General features: G+C 42.0%; 1 protein-coding gene across 1 annotated transcript; it reads left to right on the forward strand.

The window, feature by feature from the left end:
• The first annotated feature begins 331 nt into the window (after positions 1–331).
• zgc:152968 (uncharacterized protein LOC564848 homolog) lies at positions 332–10,424 on the forward strand. Its single transcript, XM_062524758.1, has 16 exons — positions 332–578; positions 719–2,373; positions 2,469–2,556; positions 2,726–2,959; positions 3,351–3,514; positions 3,761–3,901; positions 4,075–4,189; positions 4,389–4,460; positions 4,838–4,978; positions 5,150–5,263; positions 5,387–5,460; positions 5,863–5,967; positions 7,404–7,519; positions 7,966–8,104; positions 8,708–8,828; positions 9,785–10,424. Exons 1-16 carry the CDS (start codon positions 443–445, stop codon positions 9,874–9,876), a joined length of 3,507 nt encoding a protein of 1,168 aa, XP_062380742.1. The 5' UTR covers positions 332–442; the 3' UTR covers positions 9,877–10,424.
• The last annotated feature ends 2,650 nt before the right edge of the window (positions 10,425–13,074 follow it).

A 13,074-nucleotide genomic window follows, 5' to 3' on the forward strand; every position in this document is an offset into this window, starting at 1 on the left:
TGACCTATGATTCAAATCATAATTAGGTAAAGCTGCATTAATAATACGGAACATGAATATAGACAGGCGTATTATGGTTGTGGCATTAAAAAGCGATTTACAAATAAAACAATACTTAAATTACGCCATTATGTCTTAGGAATTACGCACAGCCTAATTTCGTGTTATTCGGCTGTGTTATTCCATGTCCCTCTGATAACCTGCCAGTTAAATTCCACTACCCACATCGTAATTAACAACAGGTGCATTCTATCAAAGTGAACCTATGTTGGTCAGCTGACCTGTCACTTCAGTAGTATTCATCCCCACGATTCTTCCGCCTTCAGTCATTCCTCCACATGTCCCACCGCCAATATTTCGACGTCCTTTATAAAAACGCGGTGGACCCTATAAATGTTGACTTGAAACACGACTTGAAACGTAACATTACGTTGTTGTAATAATGTTTCCTTCTACTTCACTCCTTTCTGAATTTGAATGTCCTCTTTATCAACGCGGTCGTTGTAATCGACCCTTTTGCAAGTACCAACATGGAGACCATTCAGATAATGGGAATGTTTCTCCCATAATCACGCGAGGTAAGTCGCTCAATACAGTGTGTCAACAGGTTGAGTGTTGAACCGCCCTTCAGTCAGACCGAAGATTTAGATTTGGATTTCACTACAGTTTGCATCTGTTGGAAATGTTGTGATCGTAATGCTTTATTTTATGTGTCTAGGAGTTGAGAGGCACCATGAGACTTCTTGTGAAACCTTAAGCACCCAAGAAGATAATGGCGCTTGCTTACTGGAACTTGAAAAGATAAAAAAACAAATTGAATCAGTCAAATGTGAGGTTGAGCAACAACAGAGAAAGCTGTCTCATTACAAGACTAGAAAAAATGACCAATACAGAATGTGCACATCTGTGTCCAAAAGTAAAAATAAAATTGCAGCAAATGACTCAAGTGCCAAAAAATATGTATTGGAGAAATCTAGGCCACTTACTGATTTGGAATATGACCCTTGTTCAAATTTTTCATCTGGCTTGTTGTCAAGCACTTTATCAGATTGTAGTGGCAAACCGTGTAAAGACAAAGAGATTTCACTGGAGCAATGCAAGACAAAGGATAATCAAAGTAAGAACCAAGAGACAAAAATATCTCATCATTCTGATGACTCAGATGATGGAACACTTGTGATTGATGTCCCATGTTTGGAGGAGGATCCACAAGGTATCAACGGAGTTGCACAAACTGTGTCCACTGAAACTAAACCCACAGAATCTCTCTCAAAGGAAACCCATGAGGCCAAACAATGTATAGCTCTCTCTAGTGGACTGTCCACACATAAAAACCTGCAGACAAATGAACAATGTGTGAAAGAACTACTAAAATCACCCGCGGAAATTTCAGAAGATGCAAAGACCAGAAATGGAACTGCAATGCATTGCTTTGACAGAAGCAGAGAGAGTGCGTCTTCAATTTGGCAAGAATCGGATGCTGATCTGCCTGCCACTAGAGAGAGAACAGAAATGAACCACGTTAATTCACGTTCTCATCACGAAGAAAGTGAAAAAAGTCCTAATATTGAGAATGTTCTAGATGACCTTTCTGCTTGTCTTGACGATCTGAGGAATCAGAGTGAAACAATTGGCTGTACAAGTGACCTGGAACTAGTTCCGAAAATGATTGGAAATGGCTTTGATGTCACTAATCAAAATGAACACCTGGGATTCTGTAGTCTCCAGCAAGAGATACAGGTACAAATTGACAGCCTAGAAAGGGAACTGAGGAGGCCCAACAAAATTCCCCATTTTCCTCTTCACCCCACTGCACCCCAAAGTCATATCCAACACACTGTGGTACCTAAAGAAAGCCTGCTACTTTCTGACCACCAAACCACCACTTCCGTATTTGCTCCAACAAAAAACACCAGGAGTAGCGGTCAGGATGTTGACTGTTTCACAGGTTCGTACTGGACCTCAGTGCGAAATGTTAAAAATGAGACATGTACTTCTAAACTCCCTGCACCTTCATTCATGACTGCACAGCACTTGGATGGGGGGCAGAGTACTGTACAGTCTATGAGATGTCAAGATGCATTGATGACCGCATCAAACCTCAATCGGTTTCAGATGCTAAAGAAGCCAATCAGTGAACCAAGTGTCGGGTATGTCCATCAAGCCCCTGCTGTCCTTCATACACCAGCATCAACCACAGTGCCCCGAATAAGGGAAAAAGAGGAGACCTTTGAAATCGTGCCAAGTTCTGAGGAGGAGGAGCTCAATTACTCCGACCTGGATTTGTCTGAAAGTGACCCGATGGAAGAGTGCTACAAGATTTTTATGGAGGCAAATAAAGATGGTGATTCCGGCATCCAGGATGCTTCCCCTGTAAGTTGAAAGATATTTTGTTTTTTTCCAATAGCTTTCCATGAAGGGGGAGGGCTGAAAGCAGATTCCGTACTACTCATTACTTGTTGTTTCAGGTGCAAGCAGGTAAACCTGCAGAGGCTGACCTGAAACTGAAAATGGATAATGGACAGAAGAAAAGAATGGCCCATACTCCAAGATTTGAGGAAAGTGAAACTCTTGCTGTTCTGTATTGTTCTCTAGCTTGAAATGCCATTTGTAGTTGTAGTTGCACATTCACATAATGTTTGTATTCTATATTAATTTGTATTTTATATAATGAGCTTATATGACTGTTCATTATATGTTTTCTTGGTATATTTTTTAACCACTCAGGCGGCCACTACTAAACCCAAACCACAGGTGCTCATCCCCCTCCGAGGTGAAACCTCTCTGATGACCTCAGCACCTGTGAGAAGGCCTCAGCCGCCGCAGCAGCAGCAGTTTGTCCATCGGCAGCCGTCTGTGGTAACCACGGCGATCAGGAGCATCCAGGGACCGGGCCCCTCCAGCGGGCATATCAGCAAATACGCCCAGTTCACTTCACACCCCAGCCTTCCACAAAATGGTATCATTCATAGATGTTCTGAGGAACTCTTTTTTTTTTAAGTGTGAAAAGATGGCTTTGGTTTCAGGTTTCCTGGACATGTACAGTAGTGAGCCTCTCAACATCTCTCCTCGATCCTCGATGCTCGATCCTCGAGGGGCGTTCCCACTGATCTATAACTAACACTGGATAGACTATCCCATTGTTGCCGCCGCATCATTTTTTATCTAGATCAGTGAGGACGAGGATCGAGGACGGAAGGGAGGGTGTAGAAAGGAGAGGCACTTCTGTCTGCTCTGAAATCAAGTCTTGTAGTCTAGGACTAGCGTTACTCCAGGTCCAGTAAAACCAAACCCCTACTGTATGTGGATGCATGCAGAACTAACAGTCTTTTTTTTTCAAATCTCCTCAGCATGTGTTAACATCATACCAGTCGGAACCACCGTCCAGCTGCCTCCCAGCATGCACTTCATCCTCCCCCAGGGGCACTATATGCCTGTAACTGTGCCTATGCCTGTGACTGTGTTGTCCCCCCCCGTAGTGATGCCACGGGCTGTACACCTCACACCCGCTAAAGTAAGCCTGATGCCCACTACTGTCTGATCTATTCATTTTGACGATATAACTCTGATGTTTGCCTAGAAAAAGGACCCAAATTTGCCATCTTTGCCCATATAAGCAGATTCAGATCTCCTCCTATGGGCAAAGATGGTAGTGTTTGGAGCCTTTTTCAAGGCTAACTTCAGAGGCCTATGAAAACTAAATAGACAGTTGACAGTTTGTTTTTGTTGATGTGTGTTTATTTGTATCTCGCCTCTGTAGTCGGTGCCAGTCAAACGCAAAGCAAAAGAGAAAAGTGAAGTCGGGGTTAAGGTCCCACACAATATAAGGCAGCGGTATGTCAACCTGTTTGTTGAAGAGTTCCTGAAAACCTCCGCCACTGTGCCTGAAGCTTTTGAAAAGGTATGATCTAAGCTGAGTGCATATTTTCCCTGTAAAAAATATGCACTCACTGCACACACAACACTAGCAATGCTTCTCTTGCCACATATTCGTATGTGATCTACTCACATTCATCAAGATAAGCACAGTGAAATGTTCACTAAATGAAATACCTGCTGAACTGTACTTTACAGGCTTTAGTTGAGGAGAAGTCGGTGTATGAACGCAGCATCAACCGACTGAAGTATCTGAGTGTAGCTGTGAATGCCCTCAAGAGACTGAGGAGCCAAAACAGTCTTCCCTCCAAAGGTTGGTCTCTGCATAAACTACATCAGCCAAAACAGCAGTTTTATCTCTTTTACCTTTAATACAAAATTGTTCAATTACATTTAATCTGTTGAGATGTCTACTCATGAGGCTCATTTGACTCAAATAACACAAAACTGCTTTGTTGTACTCTGTGAATGGTCTAAAGTTTAAATTGTTTTTGTTGTCTTTTGCTTGGCAGGTGGAACAGAGAATGTGGCAAAAGAATCCAAGGGCAACATAGCACTCAAAGCTTGTGCGCTTCATGGAGCAGGTGTTCAATCAGATGCCATATCCAGACAGTTTCAGGGGCTGGGTTGCATTGTCCTGACTGCTAAATGACCGCTCTGGCTTTACCGTACTATTATTGTCTTTTGTTATGTATAAGTTCTATGATCTTACTTACCAGTCCATACCACTCCTTATCAGTAGAATGTGCCTGGTTTGGTTTTGTTTTGTTATGTAATTGTTTAATCCTTTCTCACAATGAGTACAAAACGTTTTTGTGTCTGTTTTATGTGTTTCATAACCCATTTGATGTACAGCACTGTACTGCATTTATGCAGTATTATTGGATTTCTGGATAAAAAAAAAAAAAGTTAATTGGTTCTGGCTGGAGTGACCTTGGTGTTTTATTTCCCTCTTGTAAAGGAGATTGTGCTCTTCATGAGAGTCTGAAGGAGCACATCCTGTCTGATGACACGCTAAGGAAAAACAGCTACCCTTCTCAACACCCTGGCCGCCCTGGCTATGCTATGCAGTATGGCGAGAGGAAGAAGACCATGGCTGACGGTAGGTAACTGCAACATCCACTTAAACCTTTAAGGAATAAAGAAATACTAAAATGGCCGAATTATGGGCCACAACATGGGCCGATGCTTATGATGCAATGCAAAGACCCATAGTTAAAAAATGATAGCATTTGTGTGTGTAAAGGAAAGCTATGTTCTGTTGTCGTAACAGCGTTGAAAAGAATCTGCTGCCGTTGTGGATCAACCTTTTCCGTCAGCCAAACAGGAAAGCACACTCGGACAGAGGAGTGCACCTACCACTATGGAAAAGTTGTTGAAAACAGGGGTGTGTGTCCGTGTGTGTCCTATTCTCTTTTACTAAGAGCATTTGTGTGTTGATTTGCCAATGCTAAACTCTTTTGAGAGGAGGCCTCTTGTCTGATGCTGGTTTCTCTTGTTGCCATGGCAGTGCCGGGCGGCGTGGAGTCCCGATACAGCTGCTGTGAGGCCACGGCGGGGACCTCCGGGTGCCAAGTGTTCAAGGTTCAACAGCAGCTTCTCTCACACTGCATACACTCAGACATAACATGTGTACAGTACTTTAGAAGCACATATGTGAAGCATATACAGTGCCCTCCAGAATGATTGGCACCCTTGGTAAAAGTTGACTAAAAATAGGTATATATATAAAAAAAATCTTTTGGTGATTTATTGTACTCCCACAATGAAAACAATGAGGAAAAATATTGTGAGTAGTGCAACTATATGTAAGGTAAGGTAAGGTAATGTAGTGTTTATTTACATAGCGCATTTCACGTGCACTCAAAGTGCAACCCAGAGTGCAACCCAAAGCGCTTTAAATGTATGTAGAGCATGCAAAGTATATGTTAACTATATGAAGTGAACTATATGTTTATGTGTACGAGATCTGCTTGTGATTGACAGCTTCATGTCCACGACGCCTGCAGCCTGTCTGGCTTCGTTAGCACCATGCCGGCAAGCTCGTCTGGCCGGTGCTGTCCAGGGGTCTATGCAATAGACTGCGAGATGGTGAGGAGCTCAGTCAGTGGTCACTTTCGGCTGCTTACTGGTGGTTAGGGACACGTATGACTGCATCTTGCTGGTTATTAGGGTGCATAGTGACACATTTTTTTATATTGTTGGGATCAATTAACACAATTAAGTATTGTTTTAACAAGGAACATTTGTAACTTCATTACCATGTATGTCTAGAAGTACGTCAGTCACAAAGTATTTGGTCATATTTTAGGAAACAAGTATAGAAACACTTCTATATGAGTTTTTGTAATGTTTTATGTTTTGCGAACTGCATGTTTATATAATCCTATAAAGAATTTGTTTCACCAGACCATTTAGTATTACCATTTAAGCACATGTTTAGTATTACCAGAGAATGTCTAATAAGGGGAGAAGGACCACTGGCTAAATACTTCCGCATGGTACTGCAACTAGAGGGCGATCGCGAGCAAGTGATGAATGAATGGGTAGCAATGGAGCTGAAGCCCCCAATACCACATTTGTCGTTATATAATTTTTTCTCCTAAAATTGCATTAATGCATGCGATGCAGGATAACTTGACTTGACAATTAGCTGACCAATGCGTTGTTATTCCTAAAAACCCTTTCAAAGTTTTCATGTCACGTGACACAAAAGCGAACCACTTTACGGCCATAGACCTAAAAGAAGGTTCAGCTTCACGACGGTCGTCGTAATCGGTCGCGAGTTCTCGCTGACCAATCAGCATCCATGAGCTAAATGCTAGCATGTTACGCGGAAAGCGGCCCATCCTATGAAAAGCAGAAAGGACATGAGTGACTTTTTTTTTTTATTGCTTTATTTTTTTTATATATTTTGTTTGGCTTTTTTGCATTTTATTTGTAGAGGACAGTGAAGGGTGAGAAAGGAAGTAAGTGGGAGAGAGAGATGGGGTGGGACTGGGAAATGACCGCAGGCCGGACTCGAACCTGGGTCCCCGTGGGCACTCGGACCCGTATGTGGTATGAGCGCTGTAGCCTGCTGCGCCACAGCGCTCCCCATGAGTGACTTTTTATTTCATTTCCAGTGGAAAACATATACTCAGGTAGCTACTACGACAATGTACATTAAGAAATGAAGTTGTCAACTGTGAAAAAAACGAGTTTTAGCCGCTTAGCTCCATAGACCACAATTCATTTATCACTTGCTCGGCAGCGCCCGTAGCGGAATTTCAACAGATTGCAGGAACAATCCGGTACAATGGAGTTAATAGGAAGTGGACCGGCTCTCCCTAAAGGGGCTCTGGTATTACCATTTAAGCACATGCAGGCACACATACTGTACAAGCTGACACACTGTTTTTATATTTTGGTTCATTATCATCATGAAGTTGAAGTGCATTCAAATACATTTTTTGTATTTTATTTTTATTTTATTTTATTTTTTTGTATTTCCATCAATTCTTTGCTTGTTCGCATGCTCTTCTCAGTGTTACACAACGCAGGGTCTGGAGCTGGCCAGAGTGACTGTGGTCAATTCCAGCCTGCAGGTCATCTACGACACCTTTGTCCAGCCAGAGAGTGAGGTCATTGATTACAACACCAGGTACATCCATACTCCCAGACAAATCAAGTGAACAGGCTCTCACTTACCTCCTTCTACCACCTCCCATTTTGACTAGCACTTAAAGGGCCTCTATCAACATCCCTCCTCGATCCTTGGTCCTCCAGACTCGGTCCTACTGATCTATAGCTAGCACTGGATAGACTATCCCATTGTTGCCGCCCCATAATTCTTTATCTAGGTCAGTGAGAGTGAGGACCGAGGAAGGAAGGGAGGATATATAAAACACGAATGAAAGGCAGCCATAATGTCGGCACTCTTATCCTCTATTACTAGTATAGATGGATGCAGTAGTCGTTCTGGGCCAAGGTTTCCTCTGTGCTGTAGCTTGAACAACATTTTTCTGTAAGTTGCTTCGGATAAAAGTGTCTGCAAGATTAAGAAATGTAAATGCTTTGTGTGTGTGTGTGTGTGTGTGTGTGGTTTAGATTCTCTGGTGTCACTGAGAAGGATGTGAGGGCCACCAGTGTCCATCTGACGGATGTGCAGAACACACTTCTGAAATTCATCACTTCAGACACCATCCTGATTGGCCACGAGCTGGAGAATGACCTCTGTGCCATCAAAGTGAGTGTTTGATAGTCAGTCGTCTTTCTTTCTTTTTTTTTGGTCATCGCACCTTTTCCAAATGCTTGTTGGGCCACAGGAACTTGAGTGTTAACACTGCCAATTATATAGGCTCAATTCTAGGTATAGTATAAGTATACTGTATATATGTTTTTGATCCCGTGAGGGGAAAGTCGGTCACTGTATTTATCCCAATTCCTGAATTAGTGAACTCACACAGCACACAGTGAATACACAGTGAGGTGAAGCACCTACTAACCCAGAGCAGTGAGCTGCCTGCCCAACAGCGGCGCTCGGGAGTGGGAGGGGTTAGGTACCTTGCTCAAGGGCACTTCAGCCGTGAACTGGTCGGGGATCGAACCGGCAAACCTCCGGTTACAAGCTCGAAGCCCTAACCAGTAGGCCACGGCTGTACAAGCATGATAAAGCAGGAGAACATGTTATCAATAGATGAACATACTGTAGCTGAATTGTATTGTAGAAAAATGCATAATTTAATACCTAGATGAGACCTGTGTCAAGTCAACTGTAATAATTCAAATAGCCCTGCATTTAGTGGCTCTGTCTGTCTGTCACTATAACAACTGTTGCTACCCATTGCAGCTCCTTCATGGTGTCGTCGTGGACACCTCTGTGGTGTTCCCTCACCGGCTGGGGCCTCCACACAAGCTGGAGTTGCACCACCTCACTGCTGACTACCTCAGAAGGATCATCCAGGAAAGTGGTACGTTCTGCTGGATCTGAGCAGGCAGAAACACAGAGGAGTGAAATTGAAGTCTCCCTGTGGATGACTGAAGCCATTTGCCGTTTTTGTGTTCATTTATTTATTTACTTTCTTCACAACCTGACTTGAGCACTGGTATACAGTATGCAGGTTGTTTACGATGAAGTGCGTGAAGTTGTACACAGGAAATGCATGGGGCAAGAATATGGTTGTGGTTGTCATATTGAATAGTACAATGCTGCTATTAGTTACAATAATGCTGCTTGTTATCTTAAGTGTCTCATGTTAATAAGCCAAGACTGGAGTGTGTGGCTGCACAGATAGTTTTATGAAAAGACTCCATCAAACAGTTGACTTCACTATAACTCACTGTAAAAAAGAGCAGGTCTGATAGGTATGATGTCCCATTTAATAACTAACATCAGGTGACCAGAGGTGTGTTCAAATTCCTTAAACAGATGTGAACATTCACTGTGAACATGTTTTCTCTAATCAGATAAATGTGAATGACTTTGTGGTAACGTTCCATCTCAACGGTAACCCTCCAACCCTCCCAAAGTTAGGGATATCTGGCTTTCAGGTGAAATGTAATGTTTCAGTACAGGAAGTACTGAAACATTGAACTGTTGGACATGCGCATTCTAAAAGTTTAGAGGAGGTCACGTTAAGTTCACCTGTAAAGATTTTAGTTGATTTTAGGTTCATCCTGAAATTTCACCTGAAAGCTAAATGACTCTTTATGAGTTAATGGAGTGGTGGGTTGTGGAGAATTATTTCCTCAAACTCTTTATGAGCGTTCACAAACATTGGTTGAAAACCCAAAGGCAAACATATAGTTGTTTGCATATATTTATTTATTTATGCTTGTGAATTTGAATGCACCTCAGGACTTGTCATCCTTTGTCATAGTCGTCAGTGGTGTGTTTAACCGTCCTCTCTTTTGCCCTGCCGTACAGTGGACGGCCATGATACAGGTGAGAATGCGACCGCGTGCATGGAGCTGATGCTCTGGAGGGTCAAGGAAGATGCCAAGGTGAAGAGGTGGTGAAAATGTTGCCCAATGGAAGTGAAGAATCAAAATGTCTGCCAGAGGGGAAATGGTTCCGCACTGGATGTGTATAATGACTGTTCCAGCACTATGACCACATCAATTTGAACACCTCATCATGAACGTATCCGTGCTCTCTCACTGTGTGTGTGTGGTCTCGTCACAGACATATTTCAGTTACACAAAAAGAGTTTTTGAAAGATGGTTTATTTGTGAAAATCAGAGAAAAGAGTTCTTGGTGTGGGTGGGAATAAAGGTTATGGTGTTGTCTTTTGAACAGGCTTTGAACATGGAACACCATGTTATGTGGAAAAAATATTGGCCTGGTTTAGTTGCCTTTGTTAACATAATGTTCTGTTTTATTTTTTGTTTGTGTTTTATTTTGTAATATTTATTTTAGCCTCATGCCAAATTAATTATGTAATCATGAGTGGACATAGGAAATATCACACCTGGAAAAGCACAAATGGAAGTGTATGTTAACACTAAATGGGGGCACAAATAAAATTGAGCTCTGTCTGGCATTTATTTGAAATGTCACATCTACACTTAATAGCCTGTTAATTAGGAAGACGGGAACACCAGCTGTAGCCAATTAATTCATCTAATTGCAGTGTGAAAAGTTTATTAAAAATCACTGCTTGTTTTGATTGAGAATCTGAAGTCACAGCCCTGTTATCAGAGAGATGTTCCGGTATTAAATGCCAACAAATGTCATAAGCTGAACGGTGACATTGTATTGTCCATCAATACAGATTGTGTCTGAACTGTTATAACAAATTATACCATAATTACGCAGGTTATTAAGCACATGTATTCCAATCAGTCTACACTCTGAGGAAAAAGTTTGATTTGATGAAAAAAACTTTCGGAACAGTCTCAAAAAATCGGACTTGGTGTGTACTGGCCTTTAGGCTGGCTGCAGTGACTGAGAGTGGCCAATGAGTGGTGCTTTAAGAGCATAGCCCGGTAAGGTATCTGCGGTAAAATCCCCTCTACCTGTCTTCTTCAAGGGCTAGGTGAATGGCTTGCTTTGCCAATGGTTTGATGCTGATCCCATCTCACAATGGAGGCGTGAGGAGGCACCATGGTGGGTACGATGATTAGAAGCAGAAGGAGGAGAGTGAGTAGACTGTGTGCTGCTGCTCGACACCAAGTTGAGTGCCTACGGGGAGTTTGCCCATGCTTGCCAAGTACTCAGACCAGCAGTGAGCCATTGGGGCGTGTCAGAGAGGGAGCTTCCAGGAGCACTGCGAGCTGCAGGCAAAGGCAAGAGAGTGGCCACAGGTACTACGGTGTACATTTTAGGACATCCTCAGACTCAGGTGTCAGACTCAGGAAAACATCCGTCATCTTCAGACAAAACTGCCTCAGCATCAGAAAAACCTCTGTCATCTTCAGGCAAAACTGTGTCAGCGTCAGAAAAACCTCTCATCGTACTCAGACTCAGGTGTCAGACTCAGGAAAACAACCGTCATCTTCAGACAAAACTGTGTCAGTGTCAGGAAAACCTCTGTCATCCTCAGACAACACTGCGTCAGAAAAACCTCTGTCATCCTCAGACAACACTGCGTCAGAAAAACCCATGTCATCCTCATACAAAACTGTGTCAGCGTCAGAAAAACCTCTCATCCTCAGACTCTTTATTTAGGCCATTCTAAATCTTTCTTTGCCATTTCACTACATGTTTTACAACAGTATCTCTGCGTATATAGCAAATAAAATAAAATTCCTGCCATTCTATTGGTATTTCTTCAATTAGTTACTTATTATCAATGAAAAAAATGCCGGCTTTGATCATTTTGTGACATGCCTGGCTGTACATGACCTTGTACAGATCACAGTTTTCCTCTAGATTTGTCTCTGTTGAAAAGTTCTCTGAGTCACAGACAGTCCTTCATGAATAACATTTATTTGAATGGAAATCCCAGAAAGGACAAGACGAAATGGCTGATGTGAGCAAAAGAGGACAATGTTCGTCTTGGAAAACTGAGAGCACATACAATTTTTTGTTTTCAAGTCTGGAATAGCCAAAGACCTCTTTGTCATGACTAGGCACAGTATGCAAAAAAGGACAGGCAATAGCAACTACACTCTTAAAAACGAATGTGTTAGAAACAACACAAACTGTGTTGTTGTCCCTAAAACAAAACATAAAAAAATATTGGAAAATTGTTAGATTAGAATTATTGTATTGTAAGAGTGTACAAATATGTGATAACCTAACTGCGTCTGAGGTGAGAGAAAACAATCTCATGATGGCACACAATAAATTGATTAGATAAGTTGATAATCCACTTTTTGACTAGCAGGTAGTCTTTGCACTCTAATCTAAATTATTCTTTCAAGTGGCCTGTAGATGAGGATTTTGGGAGATAAGGATACTAGGATAATGTGCCCTAATTTAAATGATGGGTAAAGAACAAAGCTAAAAGTATGCTAAAATAAAGACAGAATAATAATAAAAAAAATAATAAATAAATACTTTAGCTAATCATATGCAACCGCTACCTGCTGTTGATTTTAGCTATTGCAAAATGGACACTTAATTCCACACCCATGTAACTTCAATTACTGACCAGAAGATGGCGTCTGGCATCTGAACGACTGGGTTCTTGGGGTTGCCCTCAGTGAAGCTGGAAGGCGATGAACAAACAGCTAACAAATAAACAGAAGAAAAACTTTTTGTTTTTAAGTGTCATTGGATAGGAATCCAACTGGGGAATCCTTATTATCTTGAGATCAGTGGGGCATACAGGCTTATGCAGAAAATATCTAACTATTAGGTCTACTATCCATGATATGGAATAAAACTTTCTGTTAGCAATCAATAGACATTCAAAACACACAAGAGTTAACTCTTTCAACTGATAGATGCTTATTGTATGTTATAAAATCAGTTAAAAGGCCTTCTAGGAAAGGTGGAGGTCAGGGTTTAAAGGTCACCCCAGCCAACTGCTCTGTCAGCATTTTCCTTCAGACTGCCGTTGCAGGTTAGTTGATGAAGCATTTCATTCCCCCCCCCAAATCAGTGTAGCCTAAAAACAATACTCATCGTATGTCGTGTAGGCATATTTCTGGAAGTCACTGCCACTCATTTAGATGCATGGTGTGTACACGGACGTGTATACTGCAGCTGTGCAGTATTGACTGACATTAGGCTACTACTGACATATCTCGACACGTCCTTGGCTGAAG

This window comes from Sardina pilchardus, chromosome 21 (assembly GCF_963854185.1).
Source record: "Sardina pilchardus chromosome 21, fSarPil1.1, whole genome shotgun sequence".
Lineage (NCBI taxonomy): Eukaryota > Metazoa > Chordata > Actinopteri > Clupeiformes > Clupeidae > Sardina > Sardina pilchardus.

Excerpts from the sequence above, each read along its gene's own strand:
- zgc:152968 (XM_062524758.1), top strand. The coding sequence starts at position 443 with ATGTTTCCTTCTACTTCACTCCTTTCTGAATTTGAATGTCCTCTTTAT. Across the intron at positions 579-718 it reads TTCTCCCATAATCACGCGAG|GAGTTGAGAGGCACCATGAG; the intron begins GTAAGTCGCTCA and ends TTATGTGTCTAG. Across the intron at positions 8,829-9,784 it reads AAGGATCATCCAGGAAAGTG|TGGACGGCCATGATACAGGT; the intron begins GTACGTTCTGCT and ends CCTGCCGTACAG.